Here is a 14,400-nt window from a genome sequence, read left to right as displayed (position 1 = left end):
GGGTCAAATGCACTAATCACATTTAAATGAATGCAAATGCCAGTTTTGCATGCCGCCATGGCACGGGGTGCAAGCCTCGTTATTGCTACCAGCGAGGGACCGGAGCATGGTACCTGAATCGCCGCCAGGCATGGACCTCGATTTTGACTGGAATCCTGATTCTCCGCCCGATTGTAGTTCGCCTTTACGGTTTCGTGAGGCAGCTACCTTCAAAAGATCTATGGTCAAGCACTCCCAGGTCCCTCTGTTTATGCACACTTTTTATAACTGTGCCATTTAATCACTATTGCCTTTCCATATTGTTATGAACCCAGCTGATGTTATAGTCAAAGATTAGGCCCATACCATTCAAGAGAGATGTGACAAAGCACTTCTACACACAAAGGGTGATAGAGGTTTGGAACTCTTTTCCACAAACATCAGGGGCGAAATTCTCCTACCCGCCCCGCCACATTTCTGCCCCGACCAGCCGGCAGGAGTCTCCGTAACACCGGCCGGTCAATGGGGTTTCCCATTGTGGGGCAGCCCCACGCCGTCGGGAAACCTCCGGGCGCCGGCAAAACGGAGACTCCCGCCGGCGGAGAATGAAGCCCCAGGTTTTCCTTCAATTGCTAGCGCCCCATTTTCCTCCACAGTCGTTTTCAAATGATATTAAGATCACCATAATCAATTGCCTTTTGCAATGCAGTTGTCATCACATTACTGTCTTCACAAACTAAATCATTGATGAGGATGAAATTTAACCCTTGTGGGCATATGGGGCGAGATTCCCCACTCCCGCGCCGGTTGGGAGAATCGCCTGGGCCGCCAAAATTTCGTGGGACGACGGTCCGACGCCCTCCCGCGATTCTCCCAAGCGGCGGGAACGGCCCCGTCGAGTTCCGCGGGCCGCAGGCCGGAGAATCACCAGAGACACCCAAAATGGCAATTCTCTGGCACCCCCGCTATTCTCAGGCCCGGATGGGCCGAGCGACCAGGCCAAAACGGCGGGTTCTCCCCGGCGCCGTCCACACCTGGTCGCTGCCGTCGGGAACAGCGCGGGAACGCTGTGGGGGCGGCCTGCGGGGGTTGGGGAAGGGGGATCCTGCACTGGGGGTACCTCAAATGTGGCATGGCCCACGATCGGTGCCCACCAATCGTCGGGCCGTCCTCTCTGAAGGAGGACCTCCTTCCTTCCGCAGCCCCGCAAGATCCGTCCGCCATCTTCTTGCGGGGCGGACTCAGAGAGGACGGCAACCACGCATGCGCGGGTTGGTGCCAGCCAACTCGCGCATGCGCGGGTGATGCCAGTTATGCGGCGCCCGCTGCGTCATCTATGCGGCACCGCCTTTACGCGGTGACAAGGCCTGGCGCATGTAGATGACGCGGCCCCGATCCTAGCCCATTGTCGGGGCCTGAATCGGTTGGGATCGGGGCCGTTTCGCGCCGTCACGAACCTCGACCGTGTTCACGACGCCGTGGGCACTTCGGCGCGGGAGTGGAGAATCCCGCCCAGGGTATCTGCTCCTATATCTCAAAATTTTTATTTGTTTGCTTATTTTGCTAGACGAGTAAGGGAAAACATCTCTTTTTGATACAAAACTTCCAGAACCTCCAATACCCTGACTTCCTTTACTTGGACTCAAATAATTTTCTGAATTATCTTGAGATCTATCCCCCTTTCTCATTGACTCTAAAGGAGCACAGCTCACCTGCATCACTGCAACAGTTTAACAGCCATTTCCTTTTCAGATGCTTCCTTTCCTACTACTGTCCCACCTTGTTGCAATGGAAATACTTTGGCCTGTGAATGCCCTTTCCACCCTCAGCAGCTTCTCTTTCATCTGAGGTGAAATTTCCTGACCATTTCCAACTGTTCCATCGCTTCCTAAACATTTTGTTTCCTTATTCCTTTCCACCTTCCATCCTTCTCTAGCTTAAAAGTATGATAGAAAAAAGGTTTGGTTCTGTGGACCCATTCACAATCATCAGCTAGCTCTGCTGCCTACCTGGCAGTTATAACCTGTTGTTCCTCAACATGTGTCCAATAACCAAAGGAAGTGAATCTTTAAATTCTTCTAAAATAATCACCTCTCCAAGGGCTTCATATATTCTCTCGATCTTTAATGCCCATATCCAACAGTCAAAATTATTTTGCTTTACTCTCTCAAATTCAATATGAGTTTGTCCAGGCTGTTTCTACATACATAGATAGATAGATAGATAGAAGACAGGAGCAGGAGGAGGCCTTTTGGCCTTTCGAGCCTGCTCCGCCATTCATCACAGTCAAGGCTGATCATTCAACTTAATAGCCTAATCCTGCTTTCTCCCCATAGCCTTTGATCCCATTCTCCCCAAGTGCTATATCTAGCCGCCTCTTGAATATATTCAATGATTTAACATCAACTACTTCCTGTGGTAATGAAATCCACAGGCTCACCACTCTTTGAGTGAAGAAATGTCTCCTCATCTCTGTCCGAAATGGCTAACCCTGAATCCTCAGACTGTGACCCCTGGTTCCGGACACACCCATTATTGGTAACATCTTCCCTGCATCTACTCTGTCTAGTCCTGTTAGAATTTTATAAGTCTCTATGAGATCCCCCTCATTCTTCTGAACTCCAGCGAGAACAATCCTAACCTAGTCAATCTCTCCTCATATGACAGTCCCGCCATCCCTGGAATCAGTCTGGTATACCTTCGCAGCACTCCCTTGAGAGCAAAAAGATCTTTCCTCAGAGAAGGAGACCAAAACTGCACACAATACTCCAGATGTGGCCTCACCAAGGCCCTGTATAATTGCAGCAACACATCCCTGTTTCTATACTCGAAACCTCTCACAAAGAAGGCCAATATACGATTAGCCTTCTTTATCGCCTGCAGCACCTGTATGCTTACCTTCAACAACTGGTGCACAAGGACACTCAGGTCCCGCTGCACACTCTCCTCTCCCAATTTACAACCATTCAGGTAGTAATCTGCCTTCCTGTTTTTGCTTTCAAAGTGAATAACCTCACACTTATCTAAATCATACTGCATCTGCCATTGATTTGCCCACCCGCTAAACCTGTCCAGATCATGTTGTAGGATCCCTGCATCCTTGTCACAGTTCACCCTCCCACCTAACTTGGTGTCATCAGCAAACTTTGAGATATTATATTTTGTTCCCTCATCCAAATCATTAATATATATTTGCATAGCTGTGGTCCCAGCACCAATCCCTGTGGCACCCACTAGTTACTGCCTGTCAATTTGAAAAGGACCCATTAATTCCTACTCTTTGTTTCCTCTCTGCCAACCAGTTTTCGATCCACCTCAATAGATTTCCCCCAATCCCATGCGGTTTAATTTTGCACAATAATCTCTTATGCGGGACTTTGTCAAGCGCCTGCTGAAAGTTCAAATATACCACATCGACCGGCTCCCCCTTGTCAACTATACTGGTTACATCTTCAAAGAATTCCAACAGATTTGTCAAGCATGATTTTCCCTTCATACATCCATGCGGACTCTGACTGATCCTGCTATTGCTTTCCAAATGTTTCGCTTTTAAACCCTTGATAATGGATTTAAGAATTTTCCCCACTGCCGATGTTAGGTTCACTTGTCTATAATTCCCTGCTTTCTCCCTACCTCCCTTTTTGAAAGTTGGAGAGACGTGAACTACCCTCAAATCTGCAGGGACTGTTCCAGAGTCTATACAATCCCAGAAGGTGACCACCAATGCATTCACTATTTCCAGAGCCACCTCCTTCAGCACTCTGGGATGCAGATTCTCAGGCCCTGGGGGCTTTTCCGCCTTCAATCCCATCAATTTTCCCAGCACCATTTCTCTACGAATGTTGATCTCCCTCAGTTCTTCCCTCTCACTAAACCTTTCATTCTCCAACAATTCTGGTATCTGTATGCTTCAATTCAATTCACCCCCAATTTTAAATTTTTCACTCTGCTTTCTATAATTTGAGCTTTCCTTAATCTTGCAGGTGATTCCAATTTCAATCTTTCTGCCAATTCAGTCAACTGATTCCTGGTTACTTTCTGGAAACCAGTCAGAGTTACATCTTCTGTGACGGCACAGTGGTGCAGTGGTTAACACTGCTGCCTTAAGGCACCAAGGACCCAAGTTCGGTCCTGGCCCCTGGTCACGTCCGTGTGCAGTTTGCACATTCTCTCCATGCCTAAGTGGGTTTCACCCCACAACTGAAAATGTATGCAGGGTAGGTGAACTGGCCATGCTTAATTGCCTCTTAATTGGAAAAAAAAATTGGATACTCTAAATTTATAAAAAAGAGTTACATCTTCCACCTTTCAAAAATAATAGAAATTTCCAATGCCATTTGTGGATTCTCAACCGTATGATTTACCTCACAGAAACTGCAATTCCTTTGTCCAGTACCACTGTACCCCACTTACTCTTTTGTTTTAAGGCCGGGGCATTGAGTATAAGAATTGGCAAGTCATGTTGCAGCTGTATAGAACCTTAGTTAGGCCATACTTGGAGTATAGTGTTCAATTCTGGTCGTCACACTACCAGAAGGATGTGGAGGCTTTAGAGAGGGTGCAGAAGAGATTTACCAGAATGTTGCCTGGTATGGAGGGCATTAGCTATGAGGAGCGGTTGAATAAACTTGGTTTGTTCCCACTGGAACGACGGAGGTTGAGGGGCGACCTGATCGAGGTCTACAAAATTATGAGGGGCATAGACAGAGTGGATAGTCAGAGGCTTTTCCCCAGGGTAGAGGGGACAATTACTAGGGGGCAAAAGTTTAAGGTGAGAGGGGCAAGGTTTAAAGTAGATGTACGAGGCATGTTTTTTACACAGAGGGTAGTGGGTGCCTGGAACTCACTACCGGAGGTGGAAGCAGGGACGATAGTGACATTTAAGGGGCATCTTGACAAATACATGAATAGGATGGGAATAAAGGGATACGGACCCAGGAAGTGTAGAAGATTGTAGTTTAGTTGGGCAGAATGGTTGGCACGGGCTTGGAGGGCCAAAGGGCCTGTTCCTGTGCTATACATTTCTTTGTTCTTTGTTCTTGTTCTATTCACAGATCCCACCATTCAACAATAAATCCCAGACCAAGTTTTGCTAATCGGTACCGCAAATTTGCTCCCAATAAACAAGTCCCTGAAGTACTCAAACCTCACCTCCAGCCAATCCCGGAATCTCCCATCCAGCCTTGCAGGCACGAGCCTATGGTTGTCTCAAATTGGCGCCCACAACAACATACCCTCTGACTCCAAGTGCTGCCGACACTGCCCCCATACCCTTAAAGCCGACACCATCAGTGGGCTTGTGGTGTACCTGGCCGGTGAGAATGGTAAAGGTGCCAACAACAAAGCCCTCAAACTCATCCACCTTACAGGCCTCAGACCAGCCTCTCCTCCACAGCCCATTGCTTCACAATCGCAATATTTGCCACCCAATAATAATTTATCAAATTCGTCGATGCCAGCCCTTGCCCACACAAACCCCGAAATCAGTCCATTGACTTTCCTAAAAGAAGATTCAGGGACAAAGTTAGAGAGGCTCTGAAACACAGAGCAGCACCGTCGTTTTCACTGTCTGCACTCGCCCAGTCAGTGACAGCAGCAAAACATCCCACCTCTTAAAATCCCCCCTCATCCCCTCCACCAATCGAGCCAAGTTCAATCTATGCAACTGGGCCCAGCTCCCCGCCACTTGAATATCTATGTACCTAAAGCTCGTCAACACCGCCCAAAACGGTAACTCCCCTAATCTCCTTTCCTACCCTGGGCCGAGAATCGGCGAGGGGGGGGCCCCGTAGAGTGGCCCCGACTGGCGCCGCGCCAACCACACCGGCACCAATGGCGCCGATTCTCCACTCTGTGGAGAATCACGTCCCGGCATCAGGGCGGTGTGGCGTAATTTGCGCTGGTCACGGGGCTTCTCCAGACCGGTCCCGGGCTGAGAGAATCCCGCCCGGTATGTCTTCTCTCATGTTATTTCACAAGGGGGGACAGATCTACAACTCTGAAATGTTGTGTGTGCAAGCGAGTCCTGATCATTTTTCAGAGGAGTGAAAAGAGGCTTGGAAATCCTCATGATTCGGGCGGTCCTTATATCTCTGTATGCATCAGTCCCTTTCATCTTAAATTCTGAAATTCCATAAAATGCCGGTGAATGCCATGTTGTTCCAGCTGTGTATGTGTGTACATGGGGTGAGATGAGGAATGGATAACACCAGGATTTAATAAGAACAGAAACATTGTGCTAATCTTTCCTGACTATAAACAAACTTTTGAAAAGCATCTGGCTCTAATTTGGCTCGCCCAGAGATCATAATTTTCAAATATATTAAACAAAAAGGTCTGCTTTTCTTTCTTTTATTTAGTGTGCAGCTTATGACTTTATGGCACTGTTCCATGAAACATTCCTTGCACCACATTCTGCACAGAGAGAGAACTGTATGAGTGAACTCAACAAATGTACATAAACGATGACAAGTATGATACTGGTTTCACTACCTGCGGAGGTAAAGATCAAATAACTCAGAAACGTGAGAGAATCAAGCTATATAGTTGCTGTAAGCAATGAAGTCGATCACATCGCACTTTTTACTTCCACTTCAACATATTTATGTTAGTTGAAATTAACCTAAAATATTCCTTCCTTGCAATTTTTTTATCGAAGTCTATAAATTCTGTAATGCAGTTAGCAGAATTGAATATACTATTTCCCTACCATAGTTCTGTTTATTAAAAGTGTGTTTCTGATAATTTCTCTGGAATGCATCAAATTAAGCATGTATTTGAAGATGCATTGTCATCAGGAACACATAATCTGTAAACTAAACACTCCTGCGGTCAAACATCAGCGAGATCAAGGCTTCAAACACTAAAGGATTCTTTCAGCTTTTATGATTTATTATTACTTCAACATTGTGACATTTTACAAAAGGCTTTGCAGAGAGAAAGAAAGACTTGTACTTATATAGCACCTTTCTTGATCACCAGACGTCTCAAAGTGCTTCACACCAAATGAAATACTTTTGAAGTGTAGTCACTGTGCAATGCAGCAGTGTGGCAGTCCACTTGTGCAAAGCAAGTTTTCGCAAACAGCAACGGGGCAATGGCAGGTTAATCTGCTTTTGCGATGTGAATTGAGCGATAAATATTGGCCAGGATATGAAACTATATTCATTTTCTATGCAATCCCTTCTTCTATTGTGGAAATTTCAGGCAAGCAAACCAACAGTGCACCTTTAAGCGTTATTAAAGTCCAATTGTACCAGCAGTTGTACATTATCTCTACTTACTCTAAAATTCTAGCTGCAGTAAAACCAGTGTATTACCGTATTACTAAGAGCAAAGAAATTATTTCATGCTAGGTCAGTCCTTTCCATCAGCATATCGTACATGCATGTCTCATGGTTACCTGCTTGTACTGCTTGAATCCTTTCAACCTCAGTCAGCTCCATGCAGATGCCCCGTCCTTGCATGAGTGTCTCCAAGGGTTTGGATTCTTCGAGCTGGGGGAAACAGCGGAGCCCAGCTCCACAGCGTGCCGTGTACACCCCACATGGCTGGCCGCGAGACAACGCGCACATCCGACAGCAGCCACAGCCGGGCTCCCTCACCACCTCCTCTGTGCACGTACCATCCACGGGTGGGCAGTGTGCCAACCTCTCTTCGGTGCAGGGCAAGCAACGGATCGGCCCAGATGCCTCCAGCATGGCCGGTGAAAGCAGCGCAAGCAGAACGCTCCAGTACTTTAAAAGACACATCGAAACACAGTCAGTAAACCCAATGGAGAAAAGGAGCGTGCTCACAATACCTAGTCTCGCTGAGGGCAGTCAGGATTATTTATACAATGGTTAGACTAGTTAGTGATAAATTCCGGTCAGGACTCTGATTAGCTATTCCTTACATGTGGGTGTAATCGTACAGCATGAAATGGAAAAATACTTTCGCTGTGTCTTCAATACATAGTTGTACCAGTAGGAACTTGAAGAATTGGGTTATAGCCAAAACAACATAGTCGTGACTTGACATTCTATTTATCCCAAGAAGCAGATGGATATATAGTGATAACTTCATTACTTTTCCAGCAATAAATCTGCCCTCCTTGTACTTCACAGTACAGCAACAGTGACAGGGAACACTAACACACCTTTGATCTCTACAATGTTTTCATTTTGAAAAAGAAAACTGAAGTGAAAATGATCGCTAAGTATTGAAGTCGATGCAATAGAATTTAAACTTAAATTAAATATCCAATGGCTGGCAGCTGACTTCAGTTGTGTAGGAAAATATTTTTGCAAGACAACAATCACTGGATGGTATGGTTAGCAGGATTAAAACGCTGTGCTAATGTTTGAAAATGACATTAACTACGGCAACATTTTGTTTGAATCAAGGCCTTTAAGGATCAAGAGTGTTACTGGATGGTCTCCTTGTTTGTTGTTTTCAATTTTGATATTGAACAGAACCAAGCACAGCCTTTATGACTAAATGGAATAGCACTCAGAATGAACATGTTTGTGTTCGCATTGGATGGTGCTACATATTTCATATGCATATGTTTTTATTGAATTTAAACAAATGTCACTCCACTCTTTGTGCTTGGTAGTAAAAATTTACAATGTGTGGTCAATATGGGGGAGCCATTTTAATGGATTGATACAATAAGGACGGGGTAGGTCATTCAGCCCCTCTATCCTGCTCTCCTACTTAATTATATCACGGCTGATCTGCATCTCAACTCCATTTTCCCATCCTTACTCTTTATCCCTTGATACCTTTACCGAACAGGTATCTATCTATCTCACTCTTAAAAGTTTGAATTTTCCTTTCACCTTCTGCTGCTTGGTGGACAGAGTTCTAAATTTCTGTCAGGAAATGCTTCTGACCTTTGGGCAGCACGGTAGCATAGTGGTTATCACAATTGCTTCACAGCTCCAGGATCCCAGGTTCGATTCCCGGCTTGGGTCACTGTCTGTGCGGAGTCTGCATGTTCTTCCCGTGTGTGCGTGGGTTTCCTCCGGGTGCTCCGGTTTACTCCCACAATCCAAAGATGTGCAGGTTAGGTGGATTGGCCATGCTAAATTGCCCTTAGTGTGCAAAATTGCCCTTAGTGTTGGGTTACTGGGTTATGGGGATAGGGTGGAGGTGATGGCTTGTGTCGGGTGCTCTTTCCAAGAGCCGGTGCAGACTCGATGGGCCGAATGGCCTCCTTCTGCACTGTAAATTCTATGAAATTGTACTCCTGTATGGCCTAGCTCTAATTATAGGATTATGAACTCCCCTCACCATTTCTATCCTAACATTTGAAAACACTTCAATCAGATCACCCCTCAATCCGCTGTAATCAAGGGCAAACAAGCCAAGTTTATGTAACCCAAACTCAGAAATAGTCATTTGGTAGTGCAGAACTTGATTATTGCTGAAAAAGAGACGTGCTGAACCTTTTCGCCTCGCACTCATCAGATCACTTTGCAAGAATACCAAAATAAAGGAAAAAGCAACAATTTATTATGCATGTGAAGAAAGTGCTGATTGGTTGGCAAGTGGACTTGGATTGGTCGGCATCGTTATGGAGAATGCACCAGTTAATGGCGATGACAGTTAACTGCTGAGCATTGTTTGAAATTTAAACCAGACATCTTGGCGCTGATTAGTCCAGACATTGCTCTGAGGAATGAGTCAGCGAATGGCTGTCATTTATTTTGTTTAGGTGGAACAGATTATTTCTGTCTGCAAAGAACAGGGCCCTGTGTATTACTCTATGTAGCTTCCAGTGCATGCAAATGCACCACACTCAAAATGAGTAATGTGCTATATGAATTTCAGTGCTAGTATGAGGCGAAGTATATAAGCTATATGTTCCAAAGACTGGTAGCTCTATCAAACAGTACAGTTCCTAGTTTTTCACCATTTCAAAGAGTGATTTATATTTCTTGATTTCAAAGTGGATGACTTATGTTTAGCCACATTGAACCCCATTTGCCATTCTTTTTCCCATTCATTTACTCTCACTACTGACACTGTATTTCTTGTAAATCAAGAAGATGCTATCCTCTATGTAGTGCTGTAAACTGCAATTTGTATTATATTCAGTGGTCACAAATTAAGAATATCCCCTCCTATATTGTGACTGAGAGTTAGAATCATAGAATCCCTACAGTGCACAAAGAAGCCATTTGGCACATCGGGTCTGCACCGACCCTCCAAGAGATCACTCTATCAATGCCCACTCCCCACCCTATCCCCATAACCCCACCTAACATGCACATCACTGGGCACTAAGGGGCAATTTGTTTAGCTTGGTCAATCCACCTAATCTGCACATCTTTGGACTGTGAGAGGAAACCAGAGCACCCAGAGGTGTAGCCACCTAAAATGGCTGATTCCCGATTAATTTGGCCAAACCCCGATGTAAAATGGCAAACTGAAAAGGCTGATGGGAAAATCAGCCAACAGGACACACACGGACAGCTGCAGACAGAACAGTGTATTCGGCTCTGGGGAAGTCGGCCCAGATCGATACCTGTAACCATTAGCAGCACATCAATCCAGCCATCTGCAGTTTAATCGGCGATCCCCGGGAACAATTGCAACAAATTAGCAATTGAAAGCCGATCCAGACCTCTCGGCGCCAGCAGTGGCCGAGACAAAGAAAGGTGAATGACCACCCCCCGATCAAGGAATCGCCCCATTATTGGAGCATATCGAACCCAGTGATTGGGACCATGTCCAATCACTTGGGAACAGGGTTAAGGTCCGCCCCGAGAGGCGGGAAGCCCCTGGGAACTATAAAGATAGGGGCCAAGTTCAGATCGACCCTTCTTCTCCTACTCCCAACCTTCGAGACCCTTCGACGAAAGAACAAGTAAGTCTTACTCCAGCGATCACTACCTGATAGGTGTTCCAGACTATCGACCCGTACCAGCCTTTTTGAATCCCGCAGGCCAGACCCAATTCGATAAGCCATTCGTTTCCCTGACCTGGTGGGCCATCACCAAAGTTAAGTATTGGCCTTTAGTGGTAGGTAATAATCTAGTGATAGTATTATTGTGTAAGTATTTATTGCTGTATATAATAAATGATCGTTGATTTAACATTTACTAAGCAGTGTTTACTTGAGCTTGAACCACGTGGCGGTATCAGAAAGATACCTGGCGACTCGTGAGCAAAGGTGACAGAATTAGATCTAATAAAACTAAGGCTAATAAGAGCAACATAGGAAACCAAAGCAGACACGGGGAGAAAGTGCAAACTCCACACAGAGAGTCTCCCGAGTTCGGAATTGAACCCAGGTCCCTGGCACTGTGAGACAGCAGTGCTAACCACTGTGCCACCGTGCTGCCCTGTGATTTATCACAACAGGAGTGCGAAGAATCTATATGCACTATATCCTGCATTAGTTTACAAAAGTGATTGTTTTAATTCAGGAGAAACTCCAATCTTGATGAGGCTGAGATGTGTGGGCAGGGAGGGAGGAATTTCTATCAGGAAAGTTTGGGTTGCCCTGTAGCTTGTGGAGTTTTTACTTCATAGCACGTGTAGATTTTCTTTGGCGTGTTCCCTACCTGGAAGTCAGCCTGATTGACAGACTTGCATTCCAATTGAATGGGAGCACTCCCAAGCATGTTGCAGCGACAGCTAAGCAGTTTGCAAGGGTTAGTGGGAGTATGGGAAGTGGTAGGGAGCAGATTCCAATTCACATCCCCATGAAGTAAAGTGGTGAATGCAGTTGGAGAGGACTGTAAGGAGTAGGAATCTGTGGACATAGGATTGGAGGGAAGCACTTACCTTCTCCCAAATCTGTTTGTGCCTCCCTTCAGCAATCCCTCGGAAATGCGTCTGACCTGGGTTAAAATGACAAAGCAGGTTTAAATTTCAGGCTGCAGCCTTATTACAATATTTATATGAAAAACTTTAGTCCTGAGTGCCTGCTAAATCTGAAAATAGCAGATGGGAGATAAGTTTGGGTCAGGTTTGAGATTTTTAAACTTTCAGACAGTAAGAAAATACACTCCTTGTGCTCAAAGTTTCAGCAGAATGCGGTAGTTTTGACCTACTCCTGTAGATGGGCTGTACTGAATGGTATCTTGTTGAAGCCGTTAATGCAATGGCGGGAAGATGTACTGGAAGTATGCAGAGTAGGCAGATCATCATGTCAGCCACTGTGTAACGCTGCCTTATCCAACTTCACCGCTTCAAATGCAGCCTTCTCTGATCTTTCTTAATCTTAACACAGTTGAAAATATGTTCAGTAACAGAAAGGGACCTACTAATAGTGCTATTTAAAGTGGTTCATCAACTACTAGCTGAGTTGCTGATTATTTTTTACTGGTTCTGTTTGTTTTATTGAAGAGCTAGATTATAAGGGGCTGGTTTAGCACAGTGGGCTAAAAAGCTGGCTTGTAATGCAGTACAAGGCTAGCAACGCGCGTTCAATTCCCGTACCGGCCTCCCTGAACAGGCGGCGGAATGTGGCGAGTGGTGGCTTTTCACAGTAACTTCATTGAAGCCTACTTGTGGCAATAAGCTATTATTATTTTGAGTTGATGAAGTTTGTGAGACTTCTACTGCCAGAGGTGGACTTACAATGAAACATATTGTGCCTAGGCACAGGGCCCTGACCAATAGGGGGGGGGGGGGGGGGGGCATGCTGGCCGGTGGCTTTGGGGGCACCAATCAGAGACTGCGAGGCTCAAGAAATTCAAATAAGCCAATTAGCAAGCAATGCAGAGCAACATGGGGCTCTGATTGGTCAAGTCCCCTTAGCACTGGAAAACACTGTCTAAGGTTGTTGAGTGGTGATGGTGACTTGGACGGAGAGAACAGTAACAAGGATCTCTGAGAAATATTTTTTTTAAAAAAGTAGCAGCCTGGTTTCTGACCCAGGGCGAAGGAGGCCAGATAGCCAGGAAGGAAGCCTCATCCAACAACAAGGTTGTCGCGCAGCTTGCCTTAGGGATGCGAGCTTGCGAGGGCCAAGTGAGTAGGCGCTGGCTAACAGTCATTGGGTACGAGGTGCTGGCTGACAGTCATCAAGGGGAGCAACAGGGCAACTCTCAACCCCTGAGCCAGGGCTGAAGAGGGTGGGCGGGCAACCTAAAAGTATTTAAAAAGCAGCAGCAATTTCTGACCCATGACCAGGGTGCTGAGGAGGCCAGATAGCTAGACAGGTAGCCAGTGAGCCAGCACAACTCCCAAGGTCATTGGTGAGCAGGGCTCGAGTGAGGTGCGAGGACCGAGGAGGCGCCGGTGGTCACTGACAGGAGCAGCACTCCAGGGCTTGTTGACCAGGCCAGCCGCACTGAGGAGGGCTAGGCAATGTGTCGAGGGTGAGTCGAGGATGCCAGATAGCCAGGCAGTCAGTCAGTGAGCCAACACAATTCCCGAGGTCATCGTTGAGCAGAGTACGAGGTGAGATGTGAGGGCCCAGGCGGTGCCGGCGTTCTTTAAGGGGAGCAGCGGGGAGACTTGACCTCCAGGCCAAGGGCTAAGGTGTACTGGGAAAATGAGGGCAAGGTGAGACCAGTTAACCAGGGAGGCAGTCTGAGTCAGCAGCGAGATGAGCCAAGGTTGTCACGATCGAAGGGACCACCAGCAGGGGTGATTGAACCCCAGGCCAGGGTTGAGGAAGACTGGGCAACCACAGGTGAGGTCATATCATAGCCAGGCAACTTGAACCAGCAACAAGGCAAGGTCATAAAATTGAGCAGGGTGTCATGATATGCAAACATGCAGATAATGATATACAGACAGGAACAGACAGGCAGCTAATGAACACAGAGAACAGGACATGACCAATGAGCAGGCAGGACACTCAGCGGTGGTATCTCACTACAAATGGCATGAGGCACTCACACTCCGCCTCTTTCCACTGATGAACATCTACAGAGTGAATCAAGGTGTATGTACAGTATCACACCTCCAGCACGTGGCTAAGAGCTAGTCTGGTTCAGTCAGACAGAGTAACCACACTTAGGTTAGCAGAGAGTCGAACTCATAGAGAACTGTGCTAACTGTGCTACTGGTTCAATAAATCAGATTGAACTAACTTCAAGGTCTGGAGTATCTTTTGGTCAAAGCTACATCCAGTTGCAGCCTGTGTTATTCCAGACTACATAACACATCACAGGGGATGAGAAGGGCAAAAAAAACTTGCTCTTTTCGAAAAATCATTCGTCAAAATCAAGAAAGGTGAGTCAATATGATGCGACACGATCAATCGGGCAGTCAAAAACCCAGAAAATTGAAGGCAAGGCAAGAGGAGGAAGCCAGGCAAAAAGATAGTTGTCATTTTATTTTAGAAAGATCGAAGTATTGAGCAGTGCACAAACTGCACATATATTCTCATCCACATGGGTGAATTATCTGATGACTTCAATTAGCCGATTTCCGGAGATACCACATTGCCTGAAAATTTGAACAAGAACAAAG

At 46.2% G+C, this 14,400-nt stretch overlaps 1 protein-coding gene across 1 annotated transcript in view; it reads right to left on the bottom strand.

Moving 5' to 3' along the window:
• LOC140425039 (insulin-like growth factor-binding protein 4) overlaps window positions 1–7,819 on the bottom strand; it is a 166,494-nt gene extending 158,675 nt beyond the window's left edge. Inside the window, exon 1 of the mRNA XM_072508829.1 lies at window positions 7,382–7,819. Within this exon, the coding sequence (XP_072364930.1) occupies window positions 7,382–7,730 (349 nt within the window). The 5' untranslated portion in view covers window positions 7,731–7,819. The remainder of the gene's footprint in view (window positions 1–7,381) is intronic.
• Between the last annotated feature and the right edge of the window lie 6,581 nt (window positions 7,820–14,400).

This window comes from Scyliorhinus torazame, chromosome 6, assembly GCF_047496885.1.
Source record: "Scyliorhinus torazame isolate Kashiwa2021f chromosome 6, sScyTor2.1, whole genome shotgun sequence".
NCBI lineage: Eukaryota > Metazoa > Chordata > Chondrichthyes > Carcharhiniformes > Scyliorhinidae > Scyliorhinus > Scyliorhinus torazame.
Note: the sequence above shows the minus strand (reverse complement) of the source record. Positions and strands in the feature narration are given on the sequence as shown.